The following is an 18,686-nucleotide window of genomic DNA, read 5'->3' on the forward strand; positions in this document are numbered from 1 at the left end:
GTGAAATGGAAACGTGAAAGGACACGTACAGCACAAAAGCGTACAGGCCGACCGTGTCTGTTGACTGACAGAGACGGCACTGAGTTGAAGAGGGTCGTAATGTGTAATAGACAGACATTTATCTAGGCCATCACACAGGAATTTCAAACTGCATCAGGATCCACCGCAAGTACTGTGTCATTTAGGCGGGAAGTGAGAAAACGTGGATTTTATGGTCGAGCGGCTGCTCATAGGCCACACATCACGCCGGTAAATGCCAGACGATACCTCGCTTGGTGTAAGGAGCGTAAACGTTGGACGATTGAACAGTTGTAAAACGTTGTGTGGAGTGACGAATCACGGTACACAATGTGGCGATCCGACAGCAGGGTGTGGGTATGGCGAATGCCCGGTGAACGTCATCTGCCACCGTGTGTAGCGCCAACAGTAAAATTCGGAGGCGGTGGTGTTACAGTGTGGTCATGTTTTCATGGAGGAGAGTTGCACCCCTTGTTGTTTTGCGTGGCATTATTACAGCACAGACCTCCATTGATGTTTTAAGCACCTTCTTCCTTCCCGCTGTTGAAGAGCAATTCGGGGATGGCGACTGCAACTTTCAACACAACCGAGCACCTGTTCATAATGCACGGCCTGTGGCGGTAAGGTTACACGACAATAACATCGTTGTAATGAACTGGCCTGCATAGAGTCCTGGCCTGAATTCTGTAGAACATCTTTGGGGTGTTTTGGAACGGCGACTTCGTGCCAGGTCTCACCGACTGACATCGATACCTCTCCTCAGTGCAGTACTCCATGAAGAATGGACTGCCATTCCCCAAGAAATCTTCCAGCACCTGATTGAACGTATGCCTGCGAGAGTGGACGGTGTCATCAAGGCTAAGGATGGGCCAACACCATATTGAATTCCAGCATTACCGATGTAGGGCGCCACGACCTTGTAAGTCATTTTCAGCCAGGTGTCCGGATACTTTTGATCACATAGTGTAACCCAGTGACAATCTTTAAATTTAGCAACTGTACAGTGTATCGTGAATAAAAATATATTAAACTTTGAGTAACTTAAAGTTTACCTTAACAAGTAAATAAGCAAATAAAGGAACGAAGGTGATGGTAATTGAGAAATTAACATTAAAATTACTTTGAAAGAAGATGTTTGATCAAAGAACTTGGATTTTACCCAAGTAATCAGCAATTCTGAGAATGCACTGTTCACTGTGCACTGAAATAGCAAGACGTTCGCTACACAGTAATCACAATATCGAGAACGCATTCACTTTAGCTAGTCCTTCATCTTGCAGGTATCCGTTTTTCTTGTCTTCCGTTTGACACTAGAATTAAGGAACCATTGCTGACAAGGTACGCCCTGTTGTACAGCCCAGTACCAACGTCTTTCATCTACATCCATACTCCGCAAGCCACCTGACCTGACTTCAAGTAACTGTGCTCGTTACATAGCACTGGTCATTCTGTTGTTGTCTCAACTACAGGAAATCAATAATAAGAGAATTATAAGTAGCCGACCAGTTGCAATGGATAAAGAAATTCTTTACCTAGGTTTCGACAAATATAAATTTGTCTTCTTCAGAAGGTAGCCTAAGGACAATGAACATCATAGCTTACATTCGAAAAGTATGAAACTTTAGCCAAGAATACATTTTAACACCAATTAGAGAATTCTTGCATTACAGAAATATGATAACGAAGACTGGTACTTACAATTTTACATTAGTAAGGACTAATGTACCATCGCCGTTTTTACAATTGTCGGCATAGATCCATTTGTCAAAAATGAAAGATAGCCCTAGAATTAGGGTTTGTCACGTAAATACAAAATAGTTCATGGATCGAAAGGTAAAGGCACCAGAGCGGCAGTTCTGACGTTGCTGTTGTTAATGGAAACAAGGCTAAAGAAAAATCAAGACATGTTCCACAATGTCAAATGGTGTTAGATGTTCGAAATTACGTTAAAAATAGGGTTTAGCTGTAGGGAAAGACGGGTAGTATACAATACGCACAAGAGCCAAAAGAGAAAAATAAGAATGGAAGGACAAGAGCGAAGTGCTCGCCATACATCGAAAAAGCAATGACGGAAATAAAAGATAGATTCAAGACTGGAATTGAAACCCAAGGTCGAAAGATATCAGTGATACGATTCGCTGATGACATTGCTATCCTCAGTGAAAGTAAAGAATTACTGGCTCTGTTGATTCGAATGAACAGCCTAATGAGTACAGAATATTGACTGAGAGCAAATCGGAGAGGGACGTAAGTCATGACAAGTAGCGGATATGAGAACTGCGAAAACTGAACAGTAGTATTGATGATCATGGAGTAGATGAAGTTAAAGAATTCTATTATCTAGGGCCGGCCGCTGTGACCGAGCGACTGCTACGCTCGCAGGTTCTAATCCAGCCTCGGGCATGGATGTGTGTGATGTCCTTAGGTTAGTTAGGTTTAAGTAGTTTTAAGTTCTAGGGGACTGATGACCTCAGATGTTAAGTCCCATAGTGCACAGAGCCATTTGAACCACTTTTTGTCCAGGCGGCAAAATAACCCAAGACGTACGGAGCAAGGAGGACATAAAAAGCAGACTAGCGCTGGAAATAGGCCATTCCTGGCCAAGACAAGACTGTTATTATTAAATATAAGCCTTAAAGTGACAAAGAAATTTCTGAGCGTGTACGTTTGGAACACAGCATTGTATAATAATGAAAAATGGACTGTGGGAAAACCGGAACAGAAGATAATCGAAGCATTTGAGGTGTGGTGGTACAGACCAACGTTGAAAATTAGGTAAGGAATCACAAGGTTCTCCGGCGAATCGGTGAGGAAAGGATTATATGGTAAAAATTGGCAAGAAGTGACAGGATGGTAGGTCAAGTGTTAAGACGTCAATGAATAACTTCCATGGTGCTAGAGGGAGTTACAGAGGAAATCTGAGATTGGAATACATGCGGCAAACAATTGAGGACGTAGGTTGCAAGAGCTACTTCGAGATGAAGACGTTGGCACAGGAGAGTAATTCGTGGCGGGCCACATCAAACCAGTCAGAAAACTGATGACTAGGAAAAACAAAGGGGGAGGGTTAGAACGTTCCCTGCGATGTCATGCGTTAGATCATTCGTTTATTTCCCGCGGAGGTCCCCTTGTAAGGGACAGAAGAGTAATCGCTAAATAGGTACGTATAAGCACTCGGAAGTTGTGTAGCAAACTGCATATACTATGACCTACAATATAGCAAAAAACTCAACTATTAGCAAAGACCAATCTATAAATAGCATTAAAGGTTCTGTCATGCAGAACTACCTCATCGGAGAATGCAGGTCCCACAGAGCTATTTGTTATTTTCGATCCATGTATCCTTTGTGCCAGGCATTCCGAAAGCTCTTAAGCCATTTGTTTATTTAATTAGTATACAGTCAATAATGAACAAGAGATTTAACACCACGTAATTGACACGATGTTTACTCGATAAATATGGAACTTATATGGCACTGGGATTTGCGATTCTGTTTCAGAGAAATACGATTCCACTCTTTGCAGTAAATAAAAACGACCTGCTGGATCACAATTTTTATTACTGACCACCAGTTTCAATCTGTGCTGCAGGTATTCTTCAGGTGTAACGCCGCAAGTGCAGCTGTCAACACCGGTATAAAAGCGGTAGTCTGTAATACAAAGTTGTGATCCAGATGGTGTTTGTTTATTTATCATACCAAAAAGAGGTCAGTCTTCCTAAGACGTGCCGTCAGTTATTAAAATCATATCATCAACGGTTTTAGAATGATGCAACATCTTCAGACGTCTAAAGGTGCAATTATTCCAAGTGTAATGAGGCTTTTTGCGAAGTGCGATTTTCATTGTATTATTGTCGTCTTCCAAATTGTCATCTTCCAAATAATTTTCAAGTTACCTTTTTTGAAGCACGTTGTCCAGCTCGTGGCTTTGATGTCATGTACAGCCGGCCGCGGTGGTCTCGCGGTTAAGGCGCTCAGTCCGGAACCGCGCGACTGCTACGGTCGCGGGTTCGAATCCTGCCTCGGGCATGGATGTGTGTGATGTCCTTAGGTTAGTTAGGTTTAAGTAGTTCTAAGTTCTAGTGGACTGATGACCACAGGAATTAAGTCCCATAGTGCTCAGAGCCATTTGTCATGTACAGTGAGATGGAACCTTTTGTGTTTGTCCACTCTGACACTGTACTTGAAAACTTCTTGTACGTGATAATGAAGTATAAAGTATGAGTAATAGGTTACACTGTTCCAGTTACACTAACGCAATCGAAACCTATCACTTTTTAATGGGTCGCGAATTAAGCTGTGAAGTACCATGAAACAAAGGAAACTGTTCGCGTAACTATAGCACTTTGTCTCTGAATGAAGACGGTTGCTCCAAATGTGTTCCCAAATTACTCACAGTCTTTCTAAAATGTAATGTTTGACGAAGATTAGTCCACCGTGAAATTTTTTTAGTCTCTTCTTTCAAAGACAAAAAATATCTGCGCAAATAATAGATTTGTTTCATTCATTATTGCCTACACACAACATTTAATTTGAAATATCTCTACTTCACGTTCCTGTCGTATGCCACATTTGCATAATACGCAAGTACAGACCTGCAGTCAACAAATCGTAACAAACTGGGAGCTGAAAACGTTCGTGACTTCCGCGTTGGAACGATTGTACTGCATTAGATTACACGTCTGTCAACCGAAGGAACCTATACCTACCAGCACTTACGAGTAAACAACACCCTGCCCGCTGGCGCTTTCGATGAGTCACGACTGCATTCCTGAATGGCAGCGAAGATACGAATGCGTAGCAAGCTCACGGATAACCCCTGACTGCAAGCAACGACACGCGCGCGATGGGCGATGAGGCTGCCTGTCAGTGACAAGGCCAGAATGGTACTCATTTGTTTGTTGTTGTGCTCTCCATTCCGAAGTCTGGTTCGATACAGATCTCCATGTTACTCTGTTCTGTGCAAGCCTGTTCATCTCTAAGTAACTACTGCAACTTAATTCTTGTGCAACTGCATACGATATTCGTCTCTAGTTTCCCCCTACGATGTTTTCCCTCCCACACTTCCCTCCAATACTGAATTACTGATACCTCCAATATTAAGCAATCTCTTGATGTCTCAGGATATATTCTGTCAACATAGTCGGGTTATGCCACAAATTTCTCTTCGTCGCAATTCTATTCAGTACCTCCTGATCAGTTGCGTTGAAAGGGCGTCTCCAACACAAAATGTCCGTCAATAGATCTTGAGAATTACTGCAAATGGATCATCTGATTTAAGTCGAGCAAAGAGTAATTGAAGTCATTGATACCGATCACCTTCCATCATCATACCCCGAGAGAGCCATTAGAGAAAATAAATGAGACGACCTGCCAAAAGGGTTGGATCTACCCCTCTATCTAATCTTGAGTGCTCCTGTGTAGCATCATATTTCAAAAGCTTCTATTATCTTTTTCTCTGCACTGTTTATCGTCCATGTTTCTCTTTGATACGTGGCTGCACTCCTTACAAAAGCCTTCAGGAAAGACTTTCCAACTTCCTAACACTTAAATATTATTATTATGTGCGTATGGACCCTGCCGAATCGGTCTAGCGGTTCTAGGCGCTCAGTCCGGAACCGCGGGACAGCTACGGTCGCAGGTTCGAATCCTGCCTCGGGCATGGATGTGTGTGATGTCCTTAGGTTGAAGTAGTTCTAAGTTCTAGGTGACTGATGACCTCAGAAGTTAAGTCGCATAGTGCTCAGAGCCAGCCTGCCGAATCACGTATTACATTTATGATCCGCCTTTCTAATAGCCCATATAGATTTCATTCTTTCGCTACGTGCTTTCTTCCTTTCTTATGACCACTTGGTCCCTTATCTTATAGGGGCTTCATTCTCTGACTTTACTACCCATCGTCCCGGGTTTGATTCCCGGCGGGGTCAGGGATTTTTCCTGCCTCGAGATGACTGGGTGTTGCTGTGTCGTCTTCATCATCATCATTCATCACCATTACGGTCGGAGGAAGGCAACGGCAAATCACCTCCGCTAGGACCTTGCCTAGTACGGCGGTGCAGGTCTCCCGCATCGTCCCCCTACGCTCCTAGGATGAACGTTTCTCCCTATGTAGGTTGGCGTCAACAAAATGTTTTCCCATTAGGAGGAGAAAGTTGGTGATTGAAATACCGTTGCAACGAGAAACGCCTTTGTTTTAATTATGCCTACCTCAAATCCTGTATCATGTCCGTGACACTCTCTCCCCCTTTTCTCGGTAATACAGAACGTACTGCCGGTCTTTGAACTTTCTCGATTTATACCCTTAATCCTGTCTGGTAAGGACACTGCGCAGCAGTACTCCAAAAAAGGACGGACAAGCGTAGTGTAGGCAATCTCTTTAGTACATCTGTTGCATCCTCTAAGTGTTCTGCCAATAAAATGCAGTCTCTAGTTCGACTTCCCCACAACATTTTCTGTGTGTTCTTTCCAATTTTAGTTGTTCGTAATTGTAATTCCTAGTTATGTAGTTTAAGTTACGGCCTTTGGATTTGATTGATTTATCTTGTAACCGGAGTTTAATGGACGTGGATGACCTCGCACTTTTCATTATTTAAGATCACTTGCCTATTTTGCACAGATATCTTTTCTAAATCTATATCCAATTTGCTTTCATCTTCTGATGACTTCACTAGAGCATAAACGACAGCATCATCTGCAAACAATCCAAGACGCCTACTCAGATTGTCTCCTAAACCATTTATAGAGATAAGGAACAGCAGATGGCTTATAACACTACCTCAGGTAAGGCCAGAAAACATTTCTGCTTTACTCAACCACTTTCCGTCAATTGCTACCAACTGTGACCTCACTGACAGGAAATCACGAATCCAGTTGCATAACTGAGATGATATTCCATAAGCAAATGATTTTATTACGAGCCGCTTGTCAGGTGTCAAAAGCCTTCTGGAAATCTATAAATAAGGAATCAATTTGAAATCCCTTGCCAGTAGCACTCAGCACTTCGTGTGAGTAAAGAGCTACTTGTGTTTCAGGAGAAGGATGTTTTCTAAATCCGTGTTGACTATGTATCAATAGATCGATCTCTTCGAGGTAATTCACATTATATGTTCTCAAATCCTGCTGTACACTGGATATGCTGCACGTTAATCATATGAGCCAGTAATCTATTGGATTACTTAGAATGCCTTTCTTGAAAATTGATGTGACTTGTGCAACATTCCAGTCTTTGGGTACGGATCTATCGTCGAGCGAGCGGTTGTATATGATGAAGTGTGAAACTATTGCAACAGCATACATAGTCTGGACCGGAAGACTTGCTTCTGTTAAGTGATTAAGCTGCTTCACTACTCCCAGAATTTCTGTTTCTAAGTTACTCATGTTAGCAGCTGTTCTTGATTCGAACTCTGGAGTATTTACTTCGTCTTCTTTGGTGAAGGAATTTCTGATTTAGCAGCAGAGTCATCGATAGTACTTCCATTGCTATCGTGCAGAGAAGGCACTGATTTTCTTTTGCCGCTAGCATACTTTACATACGACCAGAGTTATCTTTGGATTTACTACCAGGCTTCGAAACAAAGCTTCGTTGTGGAAACTGCTATAGTCATCTCGCTCTGAAGACCGTGCTAAATGTCGAGCTTCTGTAAAATATCTCCAACCTTGGGAATTTTGCCTTCGTTTAAATTTGGCATGCTTTTTTGGATGCTTCTGGAACAGTGTCCCGGCCTGTTTTGTGTGCCGTATGGAATCATCTCTGTCGTTTGTTAAATTATTTGGTATAAATCTCTCAATTGTTAACGACACTCTATTTGATTTCAAGCCACATGTCGTCTACAATTACATTGTTAATTAGGAAGGAGTGAAGATTGTCTCCCAGGAATGCGACAAGCGAATTTTTACCTGCTTTTTTTCCGTTCTGTATCGCCGTGAAAGTGTGTATCATGACAGAAACATTCGGTGTGTTCCTATTCTGAGGCAAATTAATACACTACTGGCCATTAAAACTGCTACACCATGAAGATGCCGTGTTACAGACGCGAAATTTAACCGACAGGAAGAAGAAGTTGTGATATGCAAATGATTAGCTTTTCAGACCATTCACACAAGGTTGGCGCCGGTGGCGACACCTACAACGTGCTGACATGAGGAAAGTTTCCAACCGATTTCTCATACACAAACAGCAGTTGACCGGCGTTTCCTGGTGAAACGTTGTTGTGATGCCTCGTGGAAGGAGGAGAAATGCGTACCATCACGTTTCCGACTTTAATAAAGGTCGGATTGTAGCCTGTCGCGATTGCGGTTTATCGTATCGTGACATTGGTGCTCGCGTTGGTCGAGATCCAATGACTGTTAGCAGAATATGGTGTCGGTGGGTTCAGGAGGATAATACGGAACGCCGTGCTGGATCGCAACGGCCTCGTATCACTAGCAGTCGAGATGACAGGCATCTTATCCGCATGGCTGCAACGGATCGTGTAGCCACGTCTCGATCCCTGAGTCAACAGATGGGGACGTTTGCAAGACAACAACCATCTGCACGAACAGTTCGACGACGTTTGCAGCAGCATGGACTATCACCTCAGAGACCATGGCTGCGGCTACCCTTGACGCTGCATCACAGGCAGGAGCGCTTGCGATGGTGTACTCAACGACGAACCTGGGTGCAAGAATGGCAAAACGTCATTTTTTCGGATGAATCCAGGTTCTGTTTACAACTTCGTGATGGTCGCACCCGTGTTTGGAGACATCGCGGTGAACGCACATCGGAAGCGTGTATTCGTCATCGCCATACTGGCGTTTCACCCGGCGTGATGGTATGGGGTGCGGTTGGTTACACGTCTCGGTCACCTCTTGTTCCCATTGATGGCACTTTGAACAGTGGACGTTACATTTCAGTGTTACTATCCGTGGCTCTATCCTTGATTCGATCCCTGCGAAACGCGCGACTGCTACGGTCGCAGGTTCGAATCCTGCCTCGGGCATGGATGTGTGTGATGTCCTTAGGTTAGTTAGGTTTAAGTAGTTCTAAGTTCTAGGGGACTGACGACCACAGATGTTAAGTCCCATAGTGCTCAGAGCCATTTTTTGATCCCTGCGAAACCCTACATTTCAGCAGGATAATGCACGACCGCATGTTGTAGGTCCTGTACGGGCCTTTCTGGATACGGAAAATGTTCTACTGCTGCCCTGGCCACCACATTCTTCAAATCTCTCACCAATTGAAAATGTCTGGTCAATGGTGGCCGAGCAACCGGCTCGAATGGTTCAAATGGCTCTGAGCACTATGGGACTCAACTGCTGAGGTCATTAGTCTCCTAGAACTTAGAACTAGTTAAACCTAACTAACCTAAGGACATCACAAACATCCATGCCCGAGGCAGGATTCGAACCTGCGACCGTAGCGGTCTTGCGGTTCCAGACTGCAGCGCCTTTTACCGCACGGCCACTTCGGCCGGCAGCAACCGGCTCGTCACAATACAGCAGTCACTACTCTTGATGAACTGTGGTATCGTGTTGAAGCTACATGGCCAGCTGTACCTGTACACGCCATCCAAGCTCTGTTTGACTCAATGCCGGGGCGTATCAAGGCCGTTATTACGGCCAGAGGTGGTTGTTCTGGGTACTGATTTCTCAGGATCTATGCGTGAAAATGTAATCACATGTCAGTTCTAGTATAATATATTTGTCTCTTGAATACCCTTTTATCATCTGCATTTCTTCTTGGTGTAGCAATTTTAATGGCCAGTAGTGTACTATGGTATGTGTCACATAAGGAATGACGTCGTCACAGGGAGCTCAAGACCCGGAATTTCAACTTCCCACTTCGCGCAAAACAAGAGCGCGTAAGACTGAAATGTCATTTCTGAGAGTTCCCGAAACGCGTTGGCGTCGCGACTGCACAGGAAGACATACGTACCACATCGGCTCACCTGCTGCTCGTGTCGGAATGTCGTTCGGAGGAGACAAGTCGTGTCGCACTGAATGCGACCCTCTGGAGGGTACAGCCTTTCGCAGTGCTCGTCTATCGTCGTCCCAGACGTGACTCAGTTGTAAACTCGGGTCGCGGTGACGTGGGCGCACAGTTTGCTTCGGCTTCGCAACAGTTATCACCCGCAAGTGGTCAGCGTCCGTAGCCAGCAGCCAGCACTGTACGTCACAGAGTGCCCGGCCGCCCAAGTCTCGGTCTTCGTGTCCCGTATGCCCTCCTCCAGTGTCCGCCACAACAACACTCCATGCTGGACATCTTCCACCATGAAAGTGCACGGGGAATTCGTCTTCCACTTCGTCGTAGCCGCCTACGCCGTATGGCTCCAGGTTCGCATGGTCCTGCTGATGATGCAGATGCACGAAGACGGTCTACAGTTCTACTCCTTCACGGCCTGCTACACCATCGAGTACGCCTCTATGTGGCCCCAGGTACAGGATCGCTCTCACTCCTACTATGAACCTGCGTTTCTACATGTAATCTATTCCTGGTCTCGACAAGCGCTATCAGTCGAGAAGAGCAATTACATGCATTCATTTTTGCAGACATTTCAGCCTTAAGCAATCAACAGAAGTCGACTAACGGAGACATGGACTCATTAAATGAAAATAGTGATCAACCGCCGCAAAGAATTAAATCTGTAAACAAACAAAGTGCCGTCAGACGGGGTGATTTTGGACACCGGGGCGAATTCGGACAGTATGGCTTATTTGCTCTTTGCTACTGCATAGGAACAAAGAGTTAACGTACGTGCGCCAGTTATTTTAAGCGCAAGATTCCATTTATCGCTTTCCACAACTTTTATTTTGCGTCAAATATTTCCCTTGGTGAATAACTGACGAACAGTCTCAGTGTTAAAAATCCATGCTTTATCGTAAAGTGGAAACTTTCTGTTGTTGCGACCAGCGCGAAGTTATTGTAACCGTAATTGTCAGTAGCTAACAGCATTGAGACAATTTCTGTACATGTTTGTCGAGTTTCTCGTGCAAGGTTATAAAATAATAACGGTTTTTGTAAAACTGTGTACTGTGTGGGGTGATTTCGGACAATGCCAAGAACGTATAAGAGCAGGGGAGGTGCTACAGTACGGTTTAATTATGACCCCGGAACTTTTAGATAAAGCTGTTCGTGACATTCAGAGTGGTAAATTATCCTACAGAAAACCATGTGATTTGTGTGGTATACCTAAATCAACCCTACAAAATGAAGTGCAGGAAGCACATCCAAAAAAAAAAAAAAATGGAAGGACAGCCAGCGCTAAATAAAGAAGAAGAAATGTTGAAGGAAGGTATATTGAGGGCTGCACATGGGGGATTTCCCTTCACTCACTTGGATATTAGATATTTAGTTAAAAGCTACCGTGATAAATCTAGCCGAAAAGAGAAGAAATTTCGTAATATCTTGCAGGAGAAGAATGGGTGCATTTATTCCTTAAACGACAGTCAGTAGATCTTCCCATTCGCTTAGCGAAAATATTAAATTAGCTCGTGCAGAAGTGAACAAAGAGATTGTTTATTTAAATTCTTGCAAAATATAAGTTTATCTGTAATATATAAAATTCATTATATCATTCCATATCACTTATTCGCAACAAAGGACGCCCTTACAATGTGTAAAATGTCACCAAAATCAAATAAAAAGCATGTAGAATTTTTAAAAAAAGGCAGTAACTGTCCGAATTCGCCATCTATATGCTGTAACTTCGGACACAGATTTAAAAAACACATGTGTCCGAAATCACCCCAATCCCTAGGGTGACTTCGGACACTTTATTTAACTGCCTCAGATAAATATACCTACACATACATTTTCTGTTTCTCGGATATTTTATTCGTTACACATATGCCCTATCACTTCCATAACAATCAATTTAATCTAACAATATATACGAAAGTTACAGTCAAAATAACGACAAAACCGTCCTAAATCACCCCGGTGCTAGAATTTAAATGTGATTGCAACCTATCATTTCTGGCACTTGTTAATATCTCAGAAAATGAATGTGAATATAAGAGTAATAAACTAGGTATACCGGTAAAGACAATTAGCTGTTTAATGTGGGGTCGGAATATTCTCACGGAGTGACATTTGCACGGAGCCAGAGGCTTCTTCCAGGCTAACCGGCTTTTCACAGTTACAGCACGTTAAGAAGTCCAGCAGTTCATCACAGCTGCTCCTGCGAGCCGGCCTGGGTGGCCGAGCGGTTCTATAGGCGCTATAGTCTGGAACCCAGCGACCGCTACGGTCGCAGGTTCGAATCCTGCCTCGGGCATGCATGTGTGTGATGTCCTTAGGTTAGTTAGGTTTAAGTAATTATAAGTTCTAGGGGACTGATGACCTCAGAAGTTAAGTCCCGTAGTGCTCAGAACCATTTGAATCATTTGAATTTTTGCTCATGCGAACTGGCTCGCGCTCACACCACAGCAGTGAAGAACCATGTATCGCTTCAGGATGGCAAATTTATTTTTAAGAGTGTTGTATTAATGATAGCTGAGAATGAAATTCTTTTTAATATCTTGATGATGGAAGGGATGGAGGGCAGCTGAGTAAGAAACATGATATTTCTTACGACTGTTGCAACCTTAAGTTGACTGCCGCTTTAGGACGAAATTCGAATTGACAAATTTATATTTCGTTTCAATTTTATTTAAACGTTAAGGATGAAAACACAGGGCATCAGTGAATATTACTTTTTTTCTTTTCAGTAAAGGACCGCTGTCTGTTATCGCTTTTCGAGTACTGTCAGTTCGAAGACAGCCTCTCAAGTTAAAGTCTGCTAGTGAGTGTGTTGTGGGTGGATTTCGTTCTCTTCATTGCGTAAAAAAGCAGCATTTACATGTAAGTCTAAACATCAGCAAAGTCGTAGCTACTGACTTGAAAAATCGTGAAATTTACTTCGGGTAAATAGAAGTCTAACACATAATTTTGCTACGAAACTAATCACGCAAACATCACACTCTAGGTGTGTAAGTTCTAGCTGTAGCAGACTTTCAACACTGGTAACATAAACCAAAAATCAGTGCAACTGCGCAGTCCTTTGCAGCCTGAGAAATAGTACGGTAACTTAACCTAACTGCTCGTCACTGAGTGTCCCTTCTCAAAATAAAAATGTATTTCCTCAGTGAAAATGTTGGGAAAGTTACTGAGACGTTTGTTTTTCTGCTCTTGTATGACGAATACTTTCTTCAGTCATATTACTTAAAAGTGTAGTTTTTTATTTTTTATTTTTTATTTATTTCTGCAGTTCGGCTTCTTGCTTTTGGCCTTCCAACTGTCCATAATCTTTTGCATGGAAATTGTAATGATGCTGTAAACTGAACTATTTCCTCATGTTCAAAGTTTTCAAGAACATTAATAGAACACTGAGCGTATCAAGATCCCATCGCATACAATAAACATACAGACTAGGCACCCCGCACTGATACATAGATGTTGATGTGTCTGGCCCCTTTGAAGTTCCTAACCCGACCATCATGCAATTTCTCATCTCTTTAAAAACAGCTACTCTCCATTTTAAGGGGAGACTTCACCCTAAAACTTCAATTTTTTTCAAAATCTTTAGGCTGTTTACTCTTATATCCCAGAACGATTTGGCTGTATTCAAATTAAAAGTACGCCTAATAAATGTTTGAAATGCTGACTGCGTAAGGTACTGTGGCACACTGTGCCAAAGATAATTTTTGATTTCTGTCACCATCAAACAGAACCATCTTTACTCCGACTTTCGCATAAACTCAAAGTGGGAAAACCAAGTTGCAAGATTACTAGGAAAACTGAAGCGATACTGCTGGTTTGTCCACCCAGATCGTCCGACGTGAATCCCATCTAACATTTATGGGACATAATCGAGAGCTCAGTTCGTGCACAAAATCCTTCACCGGCAACACCTTTTTAGCAATTAGCGACTGCTATAGGGGCAGTATGACTCAGTATTTCTGCAGGGGACTTCCAACGACTTTTTGAGTCAATATCAATTAAAGATGCTGAGCTACGCAAGGCAAAAGATGGTTCGGGACCATATTAGGAGGTATTCCGTAACTTTTGTCACTTCATTGTAAGTACTCATGTAATAATCTGAAAAAAAACTTTCCTATATAAACACGAGATCAGTGAAGTTATTTTCTCTACTTATTTAAGAAAACTGGTCAGGCAATGGCCAGCTGGATTGGCCGAGCGGTTCTAGGCTCTACAGTCTGGAACCGAGCGACCGCTACGGTCGCAGTTTTAAATCCTGCCTCGGGCATGGATGCGTGTGATGTCCTTAGTTAGGTTTAAGTAGTTCTAAGTTCTAGGGGAATGATGACCTCAGAAGTTAAGTCCCATAGTGCTCAGAGCCATTTGAACCATTTCGAACAGGCAATGCTGAGAAGGTACAGTCCGTCTGTAAACTGAAACATGTTCGTGATGGTGAAACTTGCCTTTGCAGGAAGAACGATACAGCTACCGTACAATGTGACTAAAAATCAATTTCCTCTCAAGTAATGTAGGACACTGTTCAGGCATTACGTACATTCTGTCCATATGAGTTTCTTTTCTTACTGTTGTTAGTAACTCCATGTAGTGTTAAAGCATTTTTTCGAAAATAAACATCCCCCGGGCATGTCTGCAGGATCGGTATAACTTAGTGAAACGCCCTGTGGATACTTCTTGTGACGTAGTGGGGTAGATGGAGTGGTGAATCACCTTCTCGTTCTTCAATTTACAGACCTATCAATGAACGAAGTCCATGACCACAATGTGGCGACCTGCTTTCCCTCGTGCATCTACCCTGCAGCTACCCTCTACCACCTACCTACTCCAACCCCCTACACCCTGTTACAACCCCAGAACACAATTTACCCCATAATACGGCTCTTCTGCCCTCAAGCGTGGTACATAAATTTAATACTTGTTCCTAACCCTCCTCATTTAACAGTAGTCCACCCTGGTAGCTGAGTGGTCAGCGTGACAGACTGTCAATCCTAAGGGCCCGGGTTCGATTCCCGGCTGGGTCGGAGATTTTCTCCGCTCAGGGACTGGGTGTTGTGTTGTCCTAATCATCATCATTTCATCCCCATCGGCGCGCAGGTCGCCGAAGTGGCGTCAAATCGAAAGACCTGCACCAGGTGAACGGTCTACCCGACGGGAGGCCCTAGCCACACGACATTTCCATTTTCCATTTAACAGTAAGTAGTAATCTTATACCATTAACACTTCGGAGATCGATCACTTAGTAGAATATTGGGCCTATGAAACAGGACGTTTATGCTGTATTTTAAAGCGATACTGGCACGTAATTTACTTATCTTCAAGAATAATGCATATTAAAAAAGTTTTTTGATACATCACAAATTCTAAAATCATGACGACGGGAAATACAGCTATCGTCCCAAGAAAAAAGTACGAAGTGAGATATTCAGCAGTTTCTTCCTCTTGAGGTTCCAAACTTTCTTGCTCTCTTGACAGACGTCACGTATTTGTGGCAGAGAGTTACAGCAAACTGCGAAACCTATCGAGTACACGCACGAAACTGCGTCAGTACGATCATAGGTCTCAGTCTTCACGACAGCAGCTGTTACGTTCGCTAATGTTATTTCGAAATAATTCTATTTATTGACAACAAAAGGCAAAGGCTAAGTTGCGAGACCTCCGTACGCGGTTCTCAAACGAAATGAATCCAGTTTAAGAGCGACAGGTGGCTCGCGCAGCGAGAAAATTGCGGCCCGACATACACTCGGGCATGGCATTTTTAATAAAGTCGTGACTTGTGCTACGCTGGGCTTGGTCTCCAAAGTGCTTAAACACAATTTTAATAACCTGCGATTTTTCCATTTCCCGCAACACGGAAACTGTTTAGTGCTAGAGAAAAAATGAGTAGGATCTTTTTTGTAAGAAATTTGATGTAGTGTTTATACTGAGAAATATTTTCGCTAAAAGAAGCGGATTTATTGTTATTCGAGGAAAATATAAAAAATGACCTTCAGACGGGCCATTGTTCCCTTACTAAAGCTCCAAAAAGTAGTGTTCGGCGCTAGAGTTGGCTTTAATTGAGTAGAGCTGACGTTCTGTGTCTTACAATATGGTCCTCCACTGGAAGTTAAACCCAAATTTACATCTATATACTTCTCAAGCCATTTTCTTGATATTCTCGTACTTGCCAGACGAACCCTTCAAGAAAGGCGTATCTCTTCTTTGGCTCATCTCTGGATCCCCTATTAATCCTAACTGGTAAATGTCCCAGACTGATGAGCTATACTAAAGAATCGGTAGAGCCAGTATTTTGCAAACGACTTTAACTGGTTGCAGTATGTTATACAAGGTATCTTGTAGCAGAGCACTGTTCATCTGACTTCAGTCGGAATGAATACTGAAACTTCCTGGCAGATTCAAATTGTGTGTCGGGCCGAGACTCGAACTCCGAACCTTAGCCTTTCGCGGGCACGTGCTCTACCAACTGAGCTACCCAAGCACGACTCACGCCCCGTCCTCACAGCTTTACTTCCGCCAGTACCTAGTCTCCTACCTTCCAAACTTCACAGAAGCTCTCCGCGAACATTGCAGAACTAGCACTTCTGTGAAGTTTGGAAGGTAGGAGACGAGGTACTGGCGGAAGTAAAGCTGTGAGGACGGGGCGTGAGTCGTGCTTGGGTAGCTCAGATGGTACAGCACTGGCCCGCGAAAGGCTAAGATCCCGAGTTCGAGTCTCGGTCCGGTTCACAATTTTGATATGCCAGAAAGTTTGACATCAGCGCACACTCTGCTGCAAAGTGAAAATCTGATTCCAGAATGAATTCTGCCCAGAAAAAGATATGAGTCTCCCATGGAAACCACTTACCGCATGTCTCTAATTTCAGCAGCCAGATACGCGAACTGCGAAAACAAATTCAGGGGAGAAAAGTAACTGATTTATGAACGCAACCTGCTTACCTTGCGTCGGGTATGAATTGGGCGCAAGAAAGCGAAAAGTAACGAAACATATTAGAGACTTAGAGAGTCATGGAATACTCTCTACTCAGTAACGAATGTAGACGGTTTGCAACACATCTACAAACCTACACCAAGACAACAAACGAAATATTCCATTTTGATAGTTGTGAACTGATAATGTAAAAATCGGTACTGGTGGATGTCTGGACACTGCCATCACAAAATGGTTCACTCGCGTTCGGCTACGCAATGACCGTCAAATTTTCACTCATCATGATCATTGTGGGAATGTTCTATGGCCGTCGCGGCTTTTCGTTTCCCGACTTCCAGCTGCTGTCTTGCCAGTCCCTCTCCTGAGGATGTCGGATCATGAACATCTTCGTATCAATTTGAAGGTCGTCGTCATTCAAGCTTCTCTGAGAGAACCAAGGTCTATACATTTTTCGGCCTTGAAGACAATTAGTACCATTGTACCACCTTGGTGCAATCACTTGAATCCATTAATATTGAAGATATTTGAAATTCTTCAGTGAAAAATAGCCTGGTCATCGTGGTTGAGGGTTGGGGCATTGGTCCTACTCCTTGACAGTAATAATAACTTATAAAATTTCCCTCTGTACACAATGTCAATTCCGACACACATTTTTTTTCTGTTTAGAAGCTCGTTATGTTGGCAAGGGAACGTGTTCAGTGGTAGTTAGTGCTAATTTCATTTCATTTCATACGAGGATAGACCTGTTGTTTATAGCTGCTCACTCAATAAAACCCTCAGTTTTGACTCTCTTTTGTTTTTCCTCATCTTGATACTCTTTGGACAGAAATACACATTAATTATGAAGGTATTATTACGATCTCGAGATAAATGAATTTGTTTATCGCCACTCAGCTGCGTTATTTTATCAAAATTATTTAATTAAGTTGGCACTAACTGGAATTAGATCATAAATAAAAGTTTTTGATATCCATTTGGTTAGAACTAAATTCGAATTGTAAATATTCTTCATCACACTTTAAAGGGCTTAATCGTATGGTTCTCGGCAGCTCGTCAGCTCGCCAATCTAATAAGGAGCCTTTCCTTGTTAGGATTTAATTCAAGCAAGAGCAGTAACACCCTTGTACTATCAGCCAGTCTACAAACAAATGCCACATATGTGACGTTTTTCAGTTCATCTCCAAAAGTGCAGCTATGAAGTAAAGCAAACAAATCTCGATGGAGCAATTAATAATTTTCATTTTGCAGTCAGTAACATATCGTATTAAGTATATGTAAATAACTAAACAGAACAGCTTACCAGGTTACGCAGCACACTGAGAAGAAAATTTCGAAAAAAAATTAAGAATAGAAACTTATTAAAATTTTAATTCCAGTGCCTATAACGGCTTCCTTGGATTAGCACAAAAAGTCATTAAGTAAAAATATAATGAAATGAAACGAGTTTTTAAGGTGGCTACCCGAATCGACGGCTAAAACAGGGAAAAACAGTAATGAATAGTTTCCTGTAAAAAAGAAAAAAAAAACTGTGGAAGCTTATGTGTGTGTGTGTGTGTGTGTGTGTGTGTGTGTGTGTGTGAGAGAGAGAGAGAGAGAGAGAGAGAGAGAGAGAGAGAGAGAGAGGGGGGGAGGGAGAAAGAGAGAAAAGTCAGGAGGAGAGAGGGGGGAGGGGGGGAGAAAGAGAGAGAGAATTTTAATGGTCGTATCTTTACTGCATACGAAAAGAAATTATATGTCTGGGTGATTGATCATGATGATACTCAAGGGCAAAAAAATAAAAAGGAGTAAA

At 42.8% G+C, this 18,686-nt stretch overlaps 1 protein-coding gene across 3 annotated transcripts in view; it reads left to right on the forward strand.

Moving 5' to 3' along the window:
* The window catches only part of LOC126456729 (androgen-dependent TFPI-regulating protein-like), a 211,502-nt gene that overhangs the window by 83,511 nt on the left and 109,305 nt on the right, over nucleotides 1-18,686 (forward strand). Inside the window, exon 1 of one of the 3 annotated variants that reach the window (XM_050092472.1) lies at nucleotides 10,264-10,430. The exons of the other annotated variants lie outside the window; for them this stretch is intronic. Coding sequence (XP_049948429.1) covers nucleotides 10,266-10,430 — 165 coding nt within the window. The 5' untranslated portion in view covers nucleotides 10,264-10,265. Of the gene's footprint in view, nucleotides 1-10,263; nucleotides 10,431-18,686 lie in introns of those variants that run through there. 3 annotated transcript variants of the gene reach the window in all.

The sequence above is a fragment of the Schistocerca serialis genome, chromosome 2, assembly GCF_023864345.2.
Source record: "Schistocerca serialis cubense isolate TAMUIC-IGC-003099 chromosome 2, iqSchSeri2.2, whole genome shotgun sequence".
Taxonomy (NCBI): domain Eukaryota; kingdom Metazoa; phylum Arthropoda; class Insecta; order Orthoptera; family Acrididae; genus Schistocerca; species Schistocerca serialis.